The sequence below is a fragment of the Chelonus insularis genome, unplaced genomic scaffold (genome assembly GCF_013357705.1).
Source record: "Chelonus insularis isolate UGA/USDA-ARS -01 unplaced genomic scaffold, ASM1335770v1 contig_358_pilon, whole genome shotgun sequence".
NCBI lineage: Eukaryota > Metazoa > Arthropoda > Insecta > Hymenoptera > Braconidae > Chelonus > Chelonus insularis.
The window spans coordinates 398,278-415,443 of record NW_023276522.1 but is presented as its reverse complement, the minus strand read 5'-3'; the positions used below and the strand labels follow the sequence as shown (position 1 = coordinate 415,443).

At 35.0% G+C, this 17,166-nt stretch overlaps 1 protein-coding gene across 9 annotated transcripts; it reads right to left on the bottom strand.

The window, feature by feature from the left end:
- Positions 1-1,891: 1,891 nt before the first annotated feature.
- gw (trinucleotide repeat containing adaptor protein gawky) lies at positions 1,892-17,123 on the bottom strand. Of its 9 annotated transcripts, none has more exons than XM_035083240.1 (11): positions 16,953-17,123; positions 11,035-11,197; positions 10,733-10,910; positions 6,600-10,552; positions 6,319-6,513; positions 5,673-5,831; positions 4,686-5,129; positions 4,282-4,620; positions 3,932-4,155; positions 3,469-3,859; positions 1,892-3,186 (listed from the first exon to the last, which is right to left on the bottom strand). In XM_035083240.1, exons 2-11 carry the CDS (start codon positions 11,101-11,103, stop codon positions 2,842-2,844), a joined length of 6,297 nt encoding a protein of 2,098 aa, XP_034939131.1. In that variant the 5' UTR covers positions 11,104-11,197; positions 16,953-17,123; the 3' UTR covers positions 1,892-2,841. The 9 variants fall into 9 exon arrangements, with proteins under 9 accessions (XP_034939131.1, XP_034939132.1, XP_034939133.1 ...); XM_035083241.1 differs by having other exon boundaries at positions 3,932-4,146; XM_035083242.1 differs by having other exon boundaries at positions 4,282-4,602.
- Positions 17,124-17,166: the final 43 nt, after the last annotated feature.

The window sequence follows — 17,166 nt, the reverse complement described above, 5'->3', positions numbered from 1 at the left end:
CCTCCCTCATTAATGTCTTTCCAAACCCTTATTATTATTATCATCATCATCATCATCATTATCTTCATTATCATCTGTACACGTCTACTTATATGAACGTTCGTATATAGATTGATCCGTCAGAGAAACCCTAAGTGCCTAAATTCAATATTATTATCACAACAAATATCTTTCTACTACTCTGAGAAAGTTTTTTCACCATATCGTCTTTGATTCTATTAATAAATATTATTTTTATTTAACACACGGTAGTTAATCATATGTAGTACAATGTGAATACTTAAAAATTTCATTTAATCAAGATTATTTTCTTTTTATGAATTAAAAAATTTTATTTTTTAAATCTGCAAATCTTTCTCAGTACTTTTCACACCCTGACGAGTCTTGCGTAAAGTATAATTAATTAAATACTTTACGACTTGACGAACACAATCCCGCAATTAAAACTGAGTATCGAAGCTAAATGCCACGTAAGAGGAATAATATGTGAATCCTCTACTTCTGACTATCTTTTCAGAGAGTAGTTTGATATATTTATTATATATATTCTACTCGCGATCTGACCGGGCAACTATATAGCAATCCTTAAATATTGTTAAAACACTTAGGTAATAGCTTAAGTTTACACCCACATTAGGATACAGCTTATTAGGGCTCTAGTCAATTTAATTGAAAAACAAAAAATGATATAGTGATAAACAATTTTTTTAAATTTTTTAAATGTACAATTATTTCATTGAAAAGGGAATGAAAATTATCCCATTAAATAATTGTTATCCATTTTTCTTAGTTAACCATAGCCCTAAAAATCCATTCACAACTTCAACATTCACACACAAAAATTCATGCACGCGACCTATCAATTAAGTAAAACAAATTTTATCGTTTGTGTGCAAGTCTGTCCTCGTTATTATGTAATGTACATATAGTGTTATTTTTTTTTCACAAGAGAACGGCGTATAGTCGTGGTGTTTTATTAAAATTGGCATGTATATTTTGTCTTCATTTTTCCCTTCACTTAAAAATCACAAATAAAATTATATATCAATGATAAGTTGTTATTAAATCTGATAATAACTAATTGTTATTTATTGTTTTCTATTAATTACAACACAATCATTTGGATCTGTTATTTTTCTTTGTTAGTATAACTAAAAAAAAAGTTGTTATTTTTTTTTTTGCTCGCTCGTCGTTTGGTTTTCAGTCCATCAGGTACCTTCGACGTTGGAAAAACTATTGATTACAATGAGAACAATGATCTGAAATATTTGTTCTCTCACGATTTACAATTTTTCCAAATTTATTATGTAACTTTTTAAAATTATTTATTTTGTATTTTTTATATATTTTTTTATTTTTGTTCACGTTACGAACGGTCGGATAAATAGTTTAAAATTTTTCGGCCGTTCCTACACGTTTTGTATCACAAGGAGGCATAACGATAATAATAATACCAGCCAGTACTTAATGCCACCACGACTTGACTCGACTTAATTAAAATGTAATTCCTTTCATGCGACATTTTTAACCATTACTATTATTAATAAGTTTTACTTGTTTTTTTTAAATTTTTTATGCTTTATAGTTTTTTTATCCTCGTCAATTGTTTTAAACTCTACATATTAATAATTGGTACAGAGACACACTGGACATTGGCACGACAGGTGGCATTTAGATTTAATATAGAATAAAATTTACGTTATTGCGATAACATTTGGTATCGTTGTGTCGTTGCCCGGCCAGCCTGAATAATCAGTTTTTTTTTTTATTTTATTTTAATTTATTCTTCTTTAATTAATTACCATAATTTCTTCTTTTTAAATCATTTCCCTACCTATTCTCTTAATCCACAGCAGGACGGCGGGCAGCGACGTCAATGCTCGTTTATGAATTTGATTAGATTGATACAGTCTAAGTTTGATACTCGCTGCAGTCTTCGAACTGTCCAGCAAAAAATGGAACACTCCCCGAAACGATCAGAGACCTTTGGCCTTGGGTTTGTCTTTGCTTTCAATAGAAAGTACGAAATACATTTACCACTTGCATTATACTGATTAATAATTTATTTTATTCATTTGAATATTTATATATATTTATCGCAGTTGTATAATTAAATATACAACAGCGATTGTGCGTAGTATCATGATTGAGGTAATAATGATGAAGTTGTAATTGAAATTTCGTGATTTCTATTGAAGAAATAAAAAAATAAAAAAAAAAACTTGATGGCTTATTTAACATCATCTACTTCTAAACGTAGAAGAGAGCCTTGAATTGGATATAAATGATTAAATCCCTGATTCAATGGTCTCCGAAAAATCGATCGGATTGTAAATATTTCATATTTACTTGTATGATTGTTTGCTTTTTTTATTTTTTAATTATTATTTTATTTAATTATTTGTTTTATCGCAGTAAGATCGTTTGGCTGTTCTTTAAATTCTTTATGACCTTTCTTTGTCACCCGAGAGAACCGGACTCGAGAATATATATTTTTCTTTAAGTAACTCATTCCGATAATAGCATCATTGTCTTTTATGTAATTGACATTTCAAGAAGATATTGCTGACGACAAGTCAACACACACATATCTGCATCGATCGTTCAGATGCCGCACTGCCGTATATTATTGAGTTGTATATGCCTAATTAATTTATCGTTGAATTGATTCGATAAGTAGACAAATATCATGTAAAAAGTGTCAAACAAACCGGGAAGAGATTGGGTATTAAATGTAGCTGGCGTTGATTGACAAGTTTTAAGCGTTGATTTAGATCCCTGTTGTAGTAGCAGATCTTATTCGTCACATGTCGTGTATTTGAGCGTGCATCGTCACACCCTCTACATCGACTCACCTCCCAATAGATTTTCAGGCAAATAAGAGTTCAGAGAACTCGGTGTAGTTCTTTGAGCATCGCCGCTATCGAGACCGGAATTACTCCAAAGTGAGTTGCTGCTGGGTAAAGGAGCGCTCCATAGTTGACTTGAACTGCCTCCCCAAGTATCAGGTGGTGGTCCGGCTTTGTTGGATGGTCTTAATCCCCAGCCATTACCGCCGGAAGCTCCTGTTTGTTGTTGACCACCGTGACTCAATTGCTGAAGAAGAGTATGCACTTCACTATCAGTTGGAGATTCTGCGAATATCGTCGTGTTGCCAAGAACACAATTATTCAAAGCTAATTGAGCCTGTGAAAGAATCAAAATATATCAATAATGGTTAGATATTTTCATAGGAAAAAATATTAAATATTAGTTTTTAAATGAATTTACATTTAAATGAACTTGATAACAATGTATGGAAATTTTTACTAAATATTTTCTGAAATGTTTCATTTTTTTCCAGTTTAGTAAAATGTTGAATAAAAAATTAATTTTATACTCTGCACTTCAACTTTTTTGTCATGTATAAAAAAAAATGTGACCCAGTTATTCATTACTCTTTAAAATAAATTGAATAAATAATATTACCTTGTTAGCTTCGTCTCGTGATGAGTATTTTGTGAAAGCAATTCCATGATTCAGGTACAGGCGAAAATCTTGGACAGGTCCATGTTGCATGCAGAGAGTCTTTAAAGTTGAACCATCAATTTGTGGCGTGAGATTTTTCAATAAGAGCCAAGTTCCAGCAACAAGCCAACCGGAATTGTTACTAGCCGCAGAGTGGAGTGTTAACCAATTAGAATTAGAAGGTCTACTACTAACTCCAAGTCCTGTCCAGCCATTGCTGGTATTACCAACAGCACCCTTGCTACTTAATCCTGGTGGTGGTCCCTGACGAGCTTTATTAATTGGAGCACCCCACAACTCAGATGTAACGGCTGTTGGTGGTGGTGCGGAATCCGTCCAAGTATTCTTAGAGCTAAAATAATCAAATAAATAATCATTTTTACATATAAAATAAATAATACTGATAATTATTAAAAGCACAAACCTGGCGAACGTGCTAGGTGTAGTGGCAGGAGGATTGAAACTCCACGTGGAACTACTGAGACTAGGAATGGTAGTAGCATCAACATTCTGTGCTGGTGGTGGTGAAGTCTTTGAACTAGATGAGAATATTGCATCTGGATCTTTGATGGCAGCAAGAGAAAGAGATCTTACTACTGAACCTGGCGTAATACTGGGGTCATCTTCTATATTCTTCATCTGTGTACCCTAAAAGGATTACATATAGGTTATCTCGAAAAGGTAAACTTCTTAATACTAATGATTTTTAGTACATACATGTTTAGCAATTAATTAATATTTAAATAATTTCCAGCAGTACTGGGAATTGATTACCTTCCATGGCTTGCCAGGTTCAAATTCTGGAACTAAATCAGTAAAGGCAGGATTTGGTGGTTGCCAATCTTTGCCATCAGTTGCATCATTATTACCAGCATCTGGCCATCCACTGTCTCCAAGTCTTGTTGACCAGGTACCATCGCTTTGTCCTAGTAATGGATTCATATTAGGACTGCTGTGAGAATGACTTAAGCTACCAGGTGTTGGTGGTGGTTTACTAGTAGAACCTGGTGCACGTGAAAATTCATTACCACCCATATCACTGTCTTTGTCAAGCGAGGGCAATTTCCATTGATTCAATCTTGACTGTTGTTGGCTCTGTGAATTATCAAAGACCTTTTATGTTACTTTTTAGTAATTTTCCATATCCATTGTTTACACTAAGTGTAAAAAAAACTTACCACTGGAGGCTCTTTGTTCATTGTTAAATCACTAAAGCTGTTTTGAAGAGCTGACATTGGATCATGAACTGATGTCTTGTAATAATCTGAAGACTGTGATGGAGCAGCTGGGTGCTGTTGTTGCTTCATATAAGTGGCTTGTTGAACAGCTATTTGGTTTTGAAGATTAGCAATCTGTTGCTTCGTCTTGGTGATTTGAACACTAATTTGCAAAACATGTTGGCCGTTTCCCTTGAGTGAACTTTGCACTGAATGCTGTTGATGGAGCTGTTGGAGTACTTTGATTTGCTGCAATAATTGGTTAAGTAGGAACAAAGTTGATGGAGCCAACGGTTGATTGAGAATCTGTTGATTGAGATAGCCTTCCTGGACGGCAAGCTGTATTTGTTGTACCAACATCCGTAATTGCTGTGCACTCGGTGGATTTTGAGGTGTTCTCGACGCCTGCAAATATTTTCAATTGTTAAATTAAACACGATTAATCAATCAACTAAAAAAAATTCTATTAATACTTCAGAATAAATTAATTGAAACTTAATGATGGAAAAAAATATAATAGTGTGTTAATAAATGAATTATTAAGCATAAGTTTGGTTGAATAGACTCTACTTACTGTGCTAAAAGAGTCTTTATCCAAGCTTAATAGTATTTTTTGCAAATAAAAAACAAAGCGATCAAAAATGCTCATGCAAAACAAAAAAAAAACGAACAAAAATATACAGGCTTAAACCAACAAAAAATAAACAAATAAATAACCAATTCGTGTAGATATTTTAATTAAAATATTGGCTATTGAATTGATGCAAACTTTTATTTTATTTTCAGATATTCAATACGAGAAAATATAAAAAAATATTGTTTCTTCAATTTTTTTAAAGGTCAGTGAGTATGTATTGCACCAATTCAATACTAAAAAGAAATAAAATAGAAAAGAAGAGAAAAGATAGATAGTGCGCGTATGCGTGTGCCGTTTATCAGGTAGTTCACCTGGTTAAAAGGCGGTTGCGGCGGATTGGCGTTTGGCTGTTGCTGCATTGGAACTGCTGTTTGTTGTTGCTGTTGCTGTTGTTGGAGCTTCAAGAGACTTGCACTGGCCACCGAACCACTTACGCTGCCGGTTGCCGCACCGCTAGGCACTCCAGCCCCCTGCGTTACATACGAACACCCTGTACCCCATTCCCTTTTCCGAACAGCTTCAATACTCTACTTTAAATATTGTGCCACGAATACAACCAGAAACCACTCACTAGAGTATGATAGTAATAATATCTTTTTAAATAATTTAATAAACATCAAAGGGATCAATAGAAATACTTATTACTGATCATTTGGTTGTATTTGTATCATCAACTGAATACCTGATGATAATCCCTTCACCACTTAAAAAAATAGCCACCAATTTCCCTCCCAATTCAGCCATTTTATTTGGAAATAATAACCCCCTGTATAGCAGCAAAAATGCATTCAGACTTCAGATTCACACGCAATCTCTCTTATTGTTTTAGTATTATTCACTCATGAAGAAAAACTATGCTTATTGTTCATATTCAATCCAGAAACCAGATTTGAAATTATTTCTTAATTGCACAGAGAAACAAATAATTTTTAATTCATGCAAATTAAGTTGACTTACCGGTGGGAAAGACATTTGTTGAGCTACATGACTAAACTTGGGATATGCTGATGACATTTGTTGACTTGTTGGATCATAACCGGATGGAGCTTCGTGTCTACGCCATTGATCCAAACCTCGTAATTGGCTCAATAATTCTTGAGCTTCATCTTTGTTCATTTCACGATTTCGTAAGGCTGTTTCCACATCTTCCTTCTGTAAAATAAATCATAATATAATAAATAAAAATAAATTTTACCCAACTTTTTCATTAATTTTTTTTTTTTAAATATGATAATTACCTTATAGCCCAAGTCACAAAGATAGCGAAACTCTCTGCTGTTCCAAATAACTTCTTTGGTAAGTGCTGGTTTCGTCGGATTGGGCCAGCTTGGTCCTGGCTCCATATCAGCTTCACCCCAGCTACTCGATGGTCCCATGGCTTTTGGTTTATGAGCTGAAGGTCCAGCCCAAGATGCAGGATTCAATGGAGGCTCATTCCAAGATCCCGGAGTTTTAGGGTCATCCCAATTAGTTCCTTCATGTGGTCCTTCACCCCAAGAACCATTGCGACCACCTGGACCACTTGGGTGTCCCCACATTGGTCCACCTACATCAGGTTTCATAGTTGGTTGTCCAGGCATTCGATTTTGTGGCATTCCAGGTGGACATTGCATTCCACCGCGTCCTAAATTATTTGCTGGTATATCTTTCCAGTGTGATACTTTACCGCTTGGCATTGCACGTTGATTAGCGGTTGGATTACCCCATAAACTAGTGCCATCATCGTAATTGGGTACATTTCTTCGTTGAGCTGGTGGAGAAGGTTCTTCCCAGCCTGTTTGTTTACCAGGCATCATTTCTTTAGGTGGTGGTGCACTCCACTGATTCATGCTTGATGGATTGAGCATTTTAGTTGGTGGCCCAGATGGATGTTGATGACTCATTTGATGATGAGGTGGACCTGGTGGTCCCCACATAGCATCTGCACTAGCTCCATTCAAACGTCCTGAAATACCTCGAGGATCTCCACGCATATCAGTCATACGTGGATCGCGTGTCATAGGATCTAGAACACGGATATGTTCACGTGGATCAAGAGACATGCGATGATCACGAGGATCACGCATTTCACGTGGATCTACTGAGCGTAAATCACGAGGGTCTCGTGAATCAATTCGTGGATCTCCCCAGCTGGATCCAGTTTGATTACTTGTTGCGCCAGGCCACTGAGCGGTATTGGGTTGAGTTGGTGCTGGAGTACCAGTCCACATGTTGGATGAATCAACAACTTCGTCATCTTCACCCCAAGTACCACCAATGTTTGTTGATGGGGTGTGGCCCCATGGGGTTTTAGCCTGTTGTGGTGGTTGAGGTTGACCACCATTACGTAGAGTAGCGTCCCAAAGATCAGTTCCATTATTGACTGGTGGTTTCCACAATGGTACACCATCTTTTGATATACTCGGCTCAGGTGATGTAGGTACGTCCCAATTAGAATCTTGATTTACATGCTGACAGCCCCATCCATCTTGACTGAAAAGTGCCTCTCTAATGGTATTTAATTGTTCAAGTTGCTGTTTAGTTGAAGGATTAGTACTGGGTGGTGAACTAGCTGATACTGATCCGGTAGATGTATTACTAACTGAATTGTTATTTGAAGTGGAATTAGACGTTTGTGATGTAGTATTTCCATTATTATTCGAAGCAGAAGGATTTTGACTTTGACCAGAAGTATTTGATTTTCCTTGAGTCCACTGAGTATTGTTTTGATTGGTCTGATTATTCTGATTTGGTGGCTGAGATGCAGGCGGACCAGACTGTGAATTAGATGATTGATTTGGGTTGTTTGTTTTGTTGGTATTTGCAGAATTGGCTTGATTGCTAGGCGGACCTTGGTTTGGGTTTTGGTTAGGATTTCCAGTGCGATTAACGTTATTATTTCCCCAATTAGCTGACGATGGTGGTGCGTTGCCTGGTGTTCCACCCCATCCAGATTGATTAGCATTATTGTTGTTCGGAGTTGTAGCTGGTGCTGAACCCCAATTGGAACTAGCACCATTGTTAAGTGAGCTTTCACCTCCACCTGCCAACGATAGAATCATTGGTATGCCCCAACGACGTTTGTAATCCATAATAGGGTCATTATATGTAGGAGTATCATGATAATAATTTTGATGTTGATGATAATATTGAGAAGCGCATGTCTTCTCAGCAAAGAGACAATTCAAGGCCTTTTTAAGTTCATTCCGTTGATTTTCACAGTCACTCTCGTTGTTCTTGTAAGCCTTGAGGAAAGCTGAAGTCAGAATTCGTACATATGTTATCAGTTTTTCCCAAGAGCGAGTGTCTGGCATTGATGCCGTGTTTGTTTTTGTGTTAACTGATTGACTTGAATTAAGATACTGCTGGTGTTGGTGACCATTAGTCGGCAGAGGATGATCGTCCAAAATAGATTCATCAGATGAACACTGATGATTATCATTAGCGATTAGTACGGATTGTACCGTTAATGTATTATCATTCGAGTAATTGTTATTATTTATCTCGATGTTGGCTCGAGAAACAGGTACACTGTTTGTTTGGGATGTGACGGTAGCTGATTGGCTATTAAGCGTCATCATAGGCTCGCAGGTAGTCAATGTAGGAATGTTGACAGGCGATGTAACACACTCCACGCCATCGTCGTCGTAGTTTACGTCAAGTCGAGCTTGATGAGACGTTTCTTCAGACTTATCACTAGACTTATCGCTCGGCGTAAACATAGATACAGACTTAATATTAAAGTTAGATTCATGACCAACCTTAGTAGACACTTGATATTTATAATTCTTATAACTATTATTTAGAGGCTTGTTAGACTTATAATTATCCTGAAATGAAAGAGCACCAACAGTAAATATTGTTGCTTCGGTACAGCTAATACCATCATTTTGAGACCCTAACATACTAATAATATTAGTAGTCATTACACAGCTAGTCTTGTAGCACACAGCGACGTTAACAATGTCTTGGATAACATCTGGATTATTATTGTTGTATCTAATATTTTTTATCTCTTTTTTGTCCTTATCATTAATTCTACTGTCATCAATATAATAATAATAATAGTAATAATAATAGTAATAATTATTACCAACGTTGTAATTATCGTAAACCTTATTCTTAATCAGTAATGGAACACATATGCGTTGCATCAGCTTGCTTACGGTGACATGCCAAAATAGTTGAGAAATAGTGGTAATAGTAGTTATAATAGTAGTGGTAGTATTAAGAGATATTGCTCGTAATTCTTCAATGAGATTATTAATCAGGAAAAATTGCAGAGTGTGATCGATAATTTCGTTTTTGGAAACGATAAGCGTAATGGAAGAACAGGCATTGTACTGCGCCGTGAATTTCTGAGCACTTGATGATAATAACGATAATAATAGTGCTGGGGAAGTGGGCCAATTAAAATGCACATCACTGTTGATGATGATAATAAATAGTTGATTGCTGGTAAATCCAAGACTCCAAGACAGTAGGCTGACCAGCTGGCCAATAACTTCTCCATCATCACACATGGTAACTAGGGAGTACTTATCACCTAGTAATTTCACATTCTTCAATCCGTTGCAATTATCATTATCATTATTACTTCCAACAAAAATAATGTAGGTGTTAAGATCTTGTTGACGAGCAAACCCATCTCCGGCCACAAGTAGATAATAGTCACCGTAGCTGGTTGAGCTGAGCAATATCACAGACTTTGAGTTATTATTACTTATCAGACTAAGATTAGCCTTAAGGTTATTGTTGTCGCCCTGATTAAGGCGGGACCCTAGTAAGAAGTAATTGTCGACAATATTGGCGAGACACGGCTGCCGCTGGGGACGATCAGACTTGGGTATCCTAACTAGGCTAGCTACCCCAGCAGGACGGCGCGCATCGCACATTTTATCCTTTATATGTAGACTTAATTTTAGTACCCTAACGCTTACATTGCTAAAGCTATCCTTATTATCACTTAACGGCTTAGACATAAACTTAGACTTATCAGCGGAGCTGCCCAGCTGACCAAGCGAGCCTCGTGTTGTATTTTGCTTTCTGTACTTGTGATGATTATGTTCTGCATTGTTGTGATTATAATTATTATTAATAATAATATTATCGTTATTATCGTAGGTTAGAAGGTGATTTGTTGTTGAATTTTTTGTGGTTTCTGTTGCCACTGACTGGCAGGCCTCACCTCCAACGGCAAAGCTGAGCTCACCTGCAACAGCACCATAAAATACACTCTTCTTTATTCCTATTTTAATTGGTCATATAAAAAATGATCAATTTGCGTCTTGCTATGACCACCGTTATACTTTCATGAGCATGTCGCAATTAATGCTCCATTAGCTTTAGCAAAGTATCAAACGACATATTCAATGAATTCATTAATACTCACCAAATTGGCGTGGCAGGACGGTTATAAAGTCATTGGCGACGGTAGCTTTGGGGTGGCTGGTAGGTGCTGCCTTCATGCTGCTGTTTATGAATTTGATATCACAGTACCTAGCATGCTCTGGTCGTTCCCCTTCCCGCGCCCCACTCAGACTGCTTTCCTCTAATACTACTACATCCCCCTGAAAATAATAAACACTGAAGATAATGACGGTTCATTCATCAACTTATTGAATTATTACTCAATATTGTTTTCATTGTTATATGTTCCATATAATATTCTCTTAACTAAGCCCTTTCACTTACCTTGGAATTTTGTACGAAGGCATTTGTTTTAGTAGAAATCTCATGTGAACTAAAATTGTGTGGAAACATTGGGCTCAGTTCTTCTTTGGCAGGCAATGCATAGAAACCAAGATCTCATAGATTATCACTATCAGTGCGCTCCTAGCTCCATGCCAATAGGGATCTGTAATGAGATCATACTTATTAATAATGGAATCAGTAAAATTTAAATTTTAAAAAGAAATATTTAGATCATTTAAACATCAACTTAGAGAAATCGCGAGTATTGACCCGGTCGGAAATCTCTTTCTTTGCGACATAAATCTTTCTCTCTCGTTCACACTTAGTCTGCTACACACGACGATCATAATGTTAGGGAAAGGCTTAGATAATTCAGGAAAGACTTGAGATAAGATAGGTATCTTGAAACGTAGTATACTTTGCATTCAAAAGCATGAATAGAACAAAATAATCGTTGAAAAAGAACTCATTTGACACTATTCTTAAATTCTTTGACGAAAGTTAAACTAATAACTACTACTTACAAGCACATAACATATTAATACATGTTAATTTCTTGTATCGTTGCACAGTAAAAGAAAAAAGGCTTCATATAGGATCCGCAGACAAGAGTATCGATTTGTAAAATATAAAAAAAAAAAAGAAAAAAAGAATCATACTCCATACTTCGTAGTAATTCTCAAGGTTTATATGGTGGAAAAAATTTCATCACAAATCACTAGGGATTGTCAATGGGTACAAGAGCTAAAGAGAGTAAAAGAATACACAAAGGAGAAGGGAGAACAACGGTAGATCGCATCCCACTTTACATTATCCAACACAGGCATGCACCCATTACATAGTGAAAATAAATTCTTCGCGGAACCTTACTATACTTTATTCTAGTGTGGCCCCTTTCTTCCCCTCACACCCTCGTACCGTCCAACGATGTATATTTCGAAAGGTCAGCCAGCAATTCTGAGCAAGAGACGCAAAAGAGAGACCACGGGAAACTATTGCTCGACCAAAACGAAAGGAAGGTTGGTGTTACACCGCTGATAATAATTGTATCACAATATATATTATACTGTAGATTATTTAATTCTTGAGCAATTTATGATGAATAAATATTGCATCTCACTGTGAAATAAAAATGTTAAATCCGTAAATAACTGAGCTGATAAATTCTTTGCTCGATATTTTTTTCATGTAATGTGGTTGAAAAAGGTTAGATAACAATTAAAAACAGTGGATCTCAACAATGAAAATGCACAACACTGTTCATCACTAAAAACACGCTTCATATATTTGTCCTCATGGCTTCCAAATCTATACTTGCACACACAATAATGGAGTAACTAGATCTATTTCACTTTAATGGAGTATTATTTATTTGATTTTAAAGGCAAAACTTACGCTTTGGGCCCTGAAGAAAACAGACAGTCTGCACGGAGCTATTTCGCTAGCGCGGAATAGCAAACCGTACTCGCGGTAACGTGGCTATTCTTTCGAACGATCCTCCTCCCGTCAAGCTTGACTACGGGAGCGACTTGTGTGCGGCACGAAGCCACGTTCACGTTCGTATGGTCGGTACTCCATTCACGACAAGCCACCAATGCTACCACTTACGACCACTGTGGCGCTGTGAAACCACTTTGTCCACCAATCATCATGACTTATACTCTCCCCTATGCTATCTAATTTACACTCACGCGCATGCTGATTTTCCTTTTTCCATCACCCTTTTTCCTAACTTATATCAATTTTCCTTGTTCTTCAAGGGCTGATAAAAAATTATATTAACCAACCTCAACCAACATTATATTACCTTTTGAGGGAAATATGGTGTGATAAGTTTTTTATCAACTTCAGATTCATTTCCGTTTACGCGGGAAATTCGTATAATTATCTAAACATCGATTGGAAAAAAAAATTATTTATAATTAAATTACATCATACTTTTTTGAAGTAATAAATATAATTTATCTAAAGTTTTTAGAATAAAATGTTATAATTTATAGGTTATCATTTTTTTTTTAATATATCCAGAAGCTTTTGAATAAATTATTTATTTATATCTAAGTAAAGTTTAAAGTTCATATAAATTATATCGAAAATTGTTTGATTTTAACATAAAAGTCGAGATAAAAATTAAATAAAATATCTTATCTTTTATTTACCCTTACGTGAAGTCTATAAATATCTATTTTCTACCCACGAGGAGTAAGGATTCATTATCTATAAAAAAAAGTAGAGCTTTTTCTTTTATCAATCCAAAGCAGATAAATAATGAAAAAAAAAGCTTTTAATGTATGAAACATTTTTAATTCCTTTCGATAAAAAAAAAATAGAATAAAATCAAGTAATCGATATAAAAACAATTTAACAATTCCAACTTATCGCTTACAATTGATGTATCTTAAAAATTGAAGTATATTTATTTATCATTTAAATCAGCATGTTATGGTAAAATTAATCATACGGAGAAAGCTATAATAATAAGATTTAAAATTCAAGCATTAATTCAAAAATTCACACATATATACTCACACATAATAAAAGTGCAAAGTTTAAAATAATTGTCATTGCCTTTAGTAAAATTGAAGCGTCGTGACTGGCTTCCAAGAGCCTCACAGTAGTATCGGAAATTATTGATCTACCAACAGATATATGTATATATACCATATATATATATACCAACAAGAACAGTGAGTTGGTGAGGTCTAGACTAACACCGACAACGCCATTCCCTCTGGCGCGCGTCTGCCCTTCTATTCTCTACTCAACTTCGATTCTATATATCTCCACAATACCTCTCCTTTTCTCCATCATCTTTTTCAGGAGAAAATGGAGCAGACAAAGATGAAGAACAATTTCATTCCAAACTGTAGATTCACCACCCTATTTATTTTCTATCATCTTCAGCCATCAACTTTTTATTATATATTTTTCTACTTTATATCTTTTGATGTTTCTAATGTGTATCACAACATCTGCAGGATTATCATTGGAGAAAGCTGTGAATCGTTGGAATGAGCCAGCTAGCATATAAATAACAATAATAATATACAATCTAGAGCTACTGGAAAGAAACTGATTTTCAAGACATTTGCGCATACAAAATTGTAACTTGGCGCAACTATTCTACATATATATATGTATGGAACCCGGGGAACGGAAGACAATCTCTTCTCTCTGCTGCGTGCCGCAGCCACTGTGTCGATTGTGACGTATTATCCGTAACCAAGCGCATCTTTGTATTCTATTCCAGACTTATTTAATTACATACTACAAATGGAAGAAAAAAAACAAACAAACAAACATAAATTTTATTCATAATTATTTCTGTTTTCAAGCTATTTTAATAATTCAAAATATGATAAAATGTGTATATAATTTATTACGTATATGAAAAGTATACCTTAACAAAAAAATATATACCACTTGACTCACGTTATCCGATGGCTTATCTGACATGGACAATTAGCAGTTTTTTAAATGGTCTTGCTTTGCTAATTGTCACACATGGGTAATGTGGTGTTTAGGCGCGAACAAATATTGGAGCGTGTGAGAATAAAACAAAAAAAATTAACTGATATTTTTTTTTCAACACCTCTTCTTCCTCTGTTATTTTAGCCATATCATCTATATCCTATGCAACATACTCCACACGTAACAAATGGACATACACACGCACAAGTATTATATAACACAGAGTCAGTGGTTGAGGAAGTAGTCGACGAGTGTCGTGAGTTGATAGATGACATAAAAGAAACGTGAAGAAAAAGATGTATAAAAAGTCAAGTAAAGAAAGAAGATTTAAAGGGTTTAAACAGTCAATGATCCTATGCATATCATCTATCTTGATTCTTTGATGATATCTAATTATAATACCCAACGAATTGTCATAGTCTTCTGCTTAATAAAACCCATAACATCAACAATAATAATAATATTTACTTTATTTACTTGTATGCGTTTAAACCGGGTGCTATATATACTGTGTAGCTTGGCAACAAGCAGTCAGCCAGTTGCGGGGCAAGGTCGACCCTCTCCCCCTTGGCTATTTTATCCCGGCATATATTTATTACGAAACCGCGTGCATGTTATATACATACATGTATAAATGCCGAGTATCTCACTCAATCTTTTATTCTCTTCCCCATCATCTGTCCTTTACACTCTCAGCATACTAGACTACGTCATGGCCGCATTCTGGGCTCTCATATACCACCGGATAGGATTTAAAATGATGAAATTCATATAGACACAAGTTGACGGAAGATTCGTGCGACGTGAAACAGCAACGCTTGCCAAGCATCACATCGAGCGGAACAACCGTAACTCTAGCCCCTTAGAATGTTGCTGTTCATTCTAACAGTACACGTTCCTATCATCCTTCTCTTCTACTCTCTTTAACAAAGACTACTCTCTGATTTACTCCGTCATCACACACATTGTCCTCATTTGTAATTATTCTAATTTACGTATGAGTAACCTACATTTATTCAAGGCCACACACGTATTTCCCTATTATTATCAATGTCAAATATTAACTCTGTTGATTTTTCTATGCAAGACCTATGAAATATCTATTGGTAATGACTTTACTTACTTATCGACATTATTGTAAATTATATGGTTATATATATATTACTTATCATGACTTCGTAAACTATTTTAAATTTAATAAGTTTTTTTTTATTATCTAATAAGATACTATTTTTGTCATAATTAGTGTTATTTTTTTTTTTATTAATTATTTTCCATTGCAAAGGTCTAGGATCTCAATTGTAATAATCGTAATTATATGTTTACTTGGTTGGAGAATTTGCATTTTAATATGTAGATGGTATTGCAATTGCTATGGATGCATAATAAGAAAGCAAAGCATTTTAGCAAGATGAACAAGCAAAGAAAACTAAACGCAAGTAGTGTGACCACATTCCACAGACACTCCCACTGAATATGCTCCTTAAAGCTGCAAGTATATCGAATCAACATTTAAACGAAATATCGCGACAATTTTATACCTTTTATTTAATGGGTAAGCATTGAAAAGAGATCTCATTCTAAGTGATTTAATTATCACATCTATTAAAATGTCTATGACAAAATGTTTCTTTCTCTTTCCAAGTTGCCACTTGTATGCATTAGTAATATTAATAACACTAAGAATGATAATTGAAAAATAATTACAATGCATATAACGGTAAATAAATTGGTATCATCTCTGTACTGAATTAAAATGAAACTTAAAAAAGGTTAGTAAAAATAACATGGTGATAATTATTACAGATATTAGCTAGCTAGTCGATTGTATGATATTTGATTTATTTCGCAAGCATCTCCATAAAATATCGTGAGAAAGAATCATAATATAAAATACCTCGTGCTTTTTCGTCACGGTTCTTTCGCAGTTATGTATCTAGTTACTCGTGGCGTACCCATTTTTGGCGTGGCCACAAATTGCCGTTAGGACTCTTAAATCGACTCGCATTACAATTCAAAATGTACAAATGAAGTTGATTCTAATTAATTTCTAAAAATTAAATTCAATGTCTAAAATGTTGATATAATATACAAATATCAAGTATTCATTTCATTCTCAGAATTTTTACAGTCAAAAATAATTATTTGACTGACAATATGGCAGCTGAGTACCTTTTGCGGTATTGAAATTGATGCGTTTGGCGCAAACAATTGATTATAACAATACTAATTATTGTTGTGTCATTGTATTTATAGATATGATCAATTGAATAACAACTCAACATCATTTCTCATCTGTACTAAAGTTATTTTTGTATCTATAGAATTTACGGTATGCTCACGCGTACATGAGTATGTATTTATATTTTTTGTGCGACGATTGCATTCGGAGTATGCTACTTGATTACGTACTTAAATATTGTTAAATATACAAATATTTGACTTACCTCCGGTTATGTGTTCGAAGAATGTTCACAGTCGAAGAAAATCTCACTATCACACGGAAAAAATTTCACTTTTAACACGTTCAAAAAACACATTTACGTACTACGATGGAATTTTATTGACAATGAGCCTCCATTGCTTGGCACAGAGTTTACAGAGGTTACCACAGGAAGGCGCATTGCAACTAATTTTATAGGAACTGCGTAAAAGCAGCGA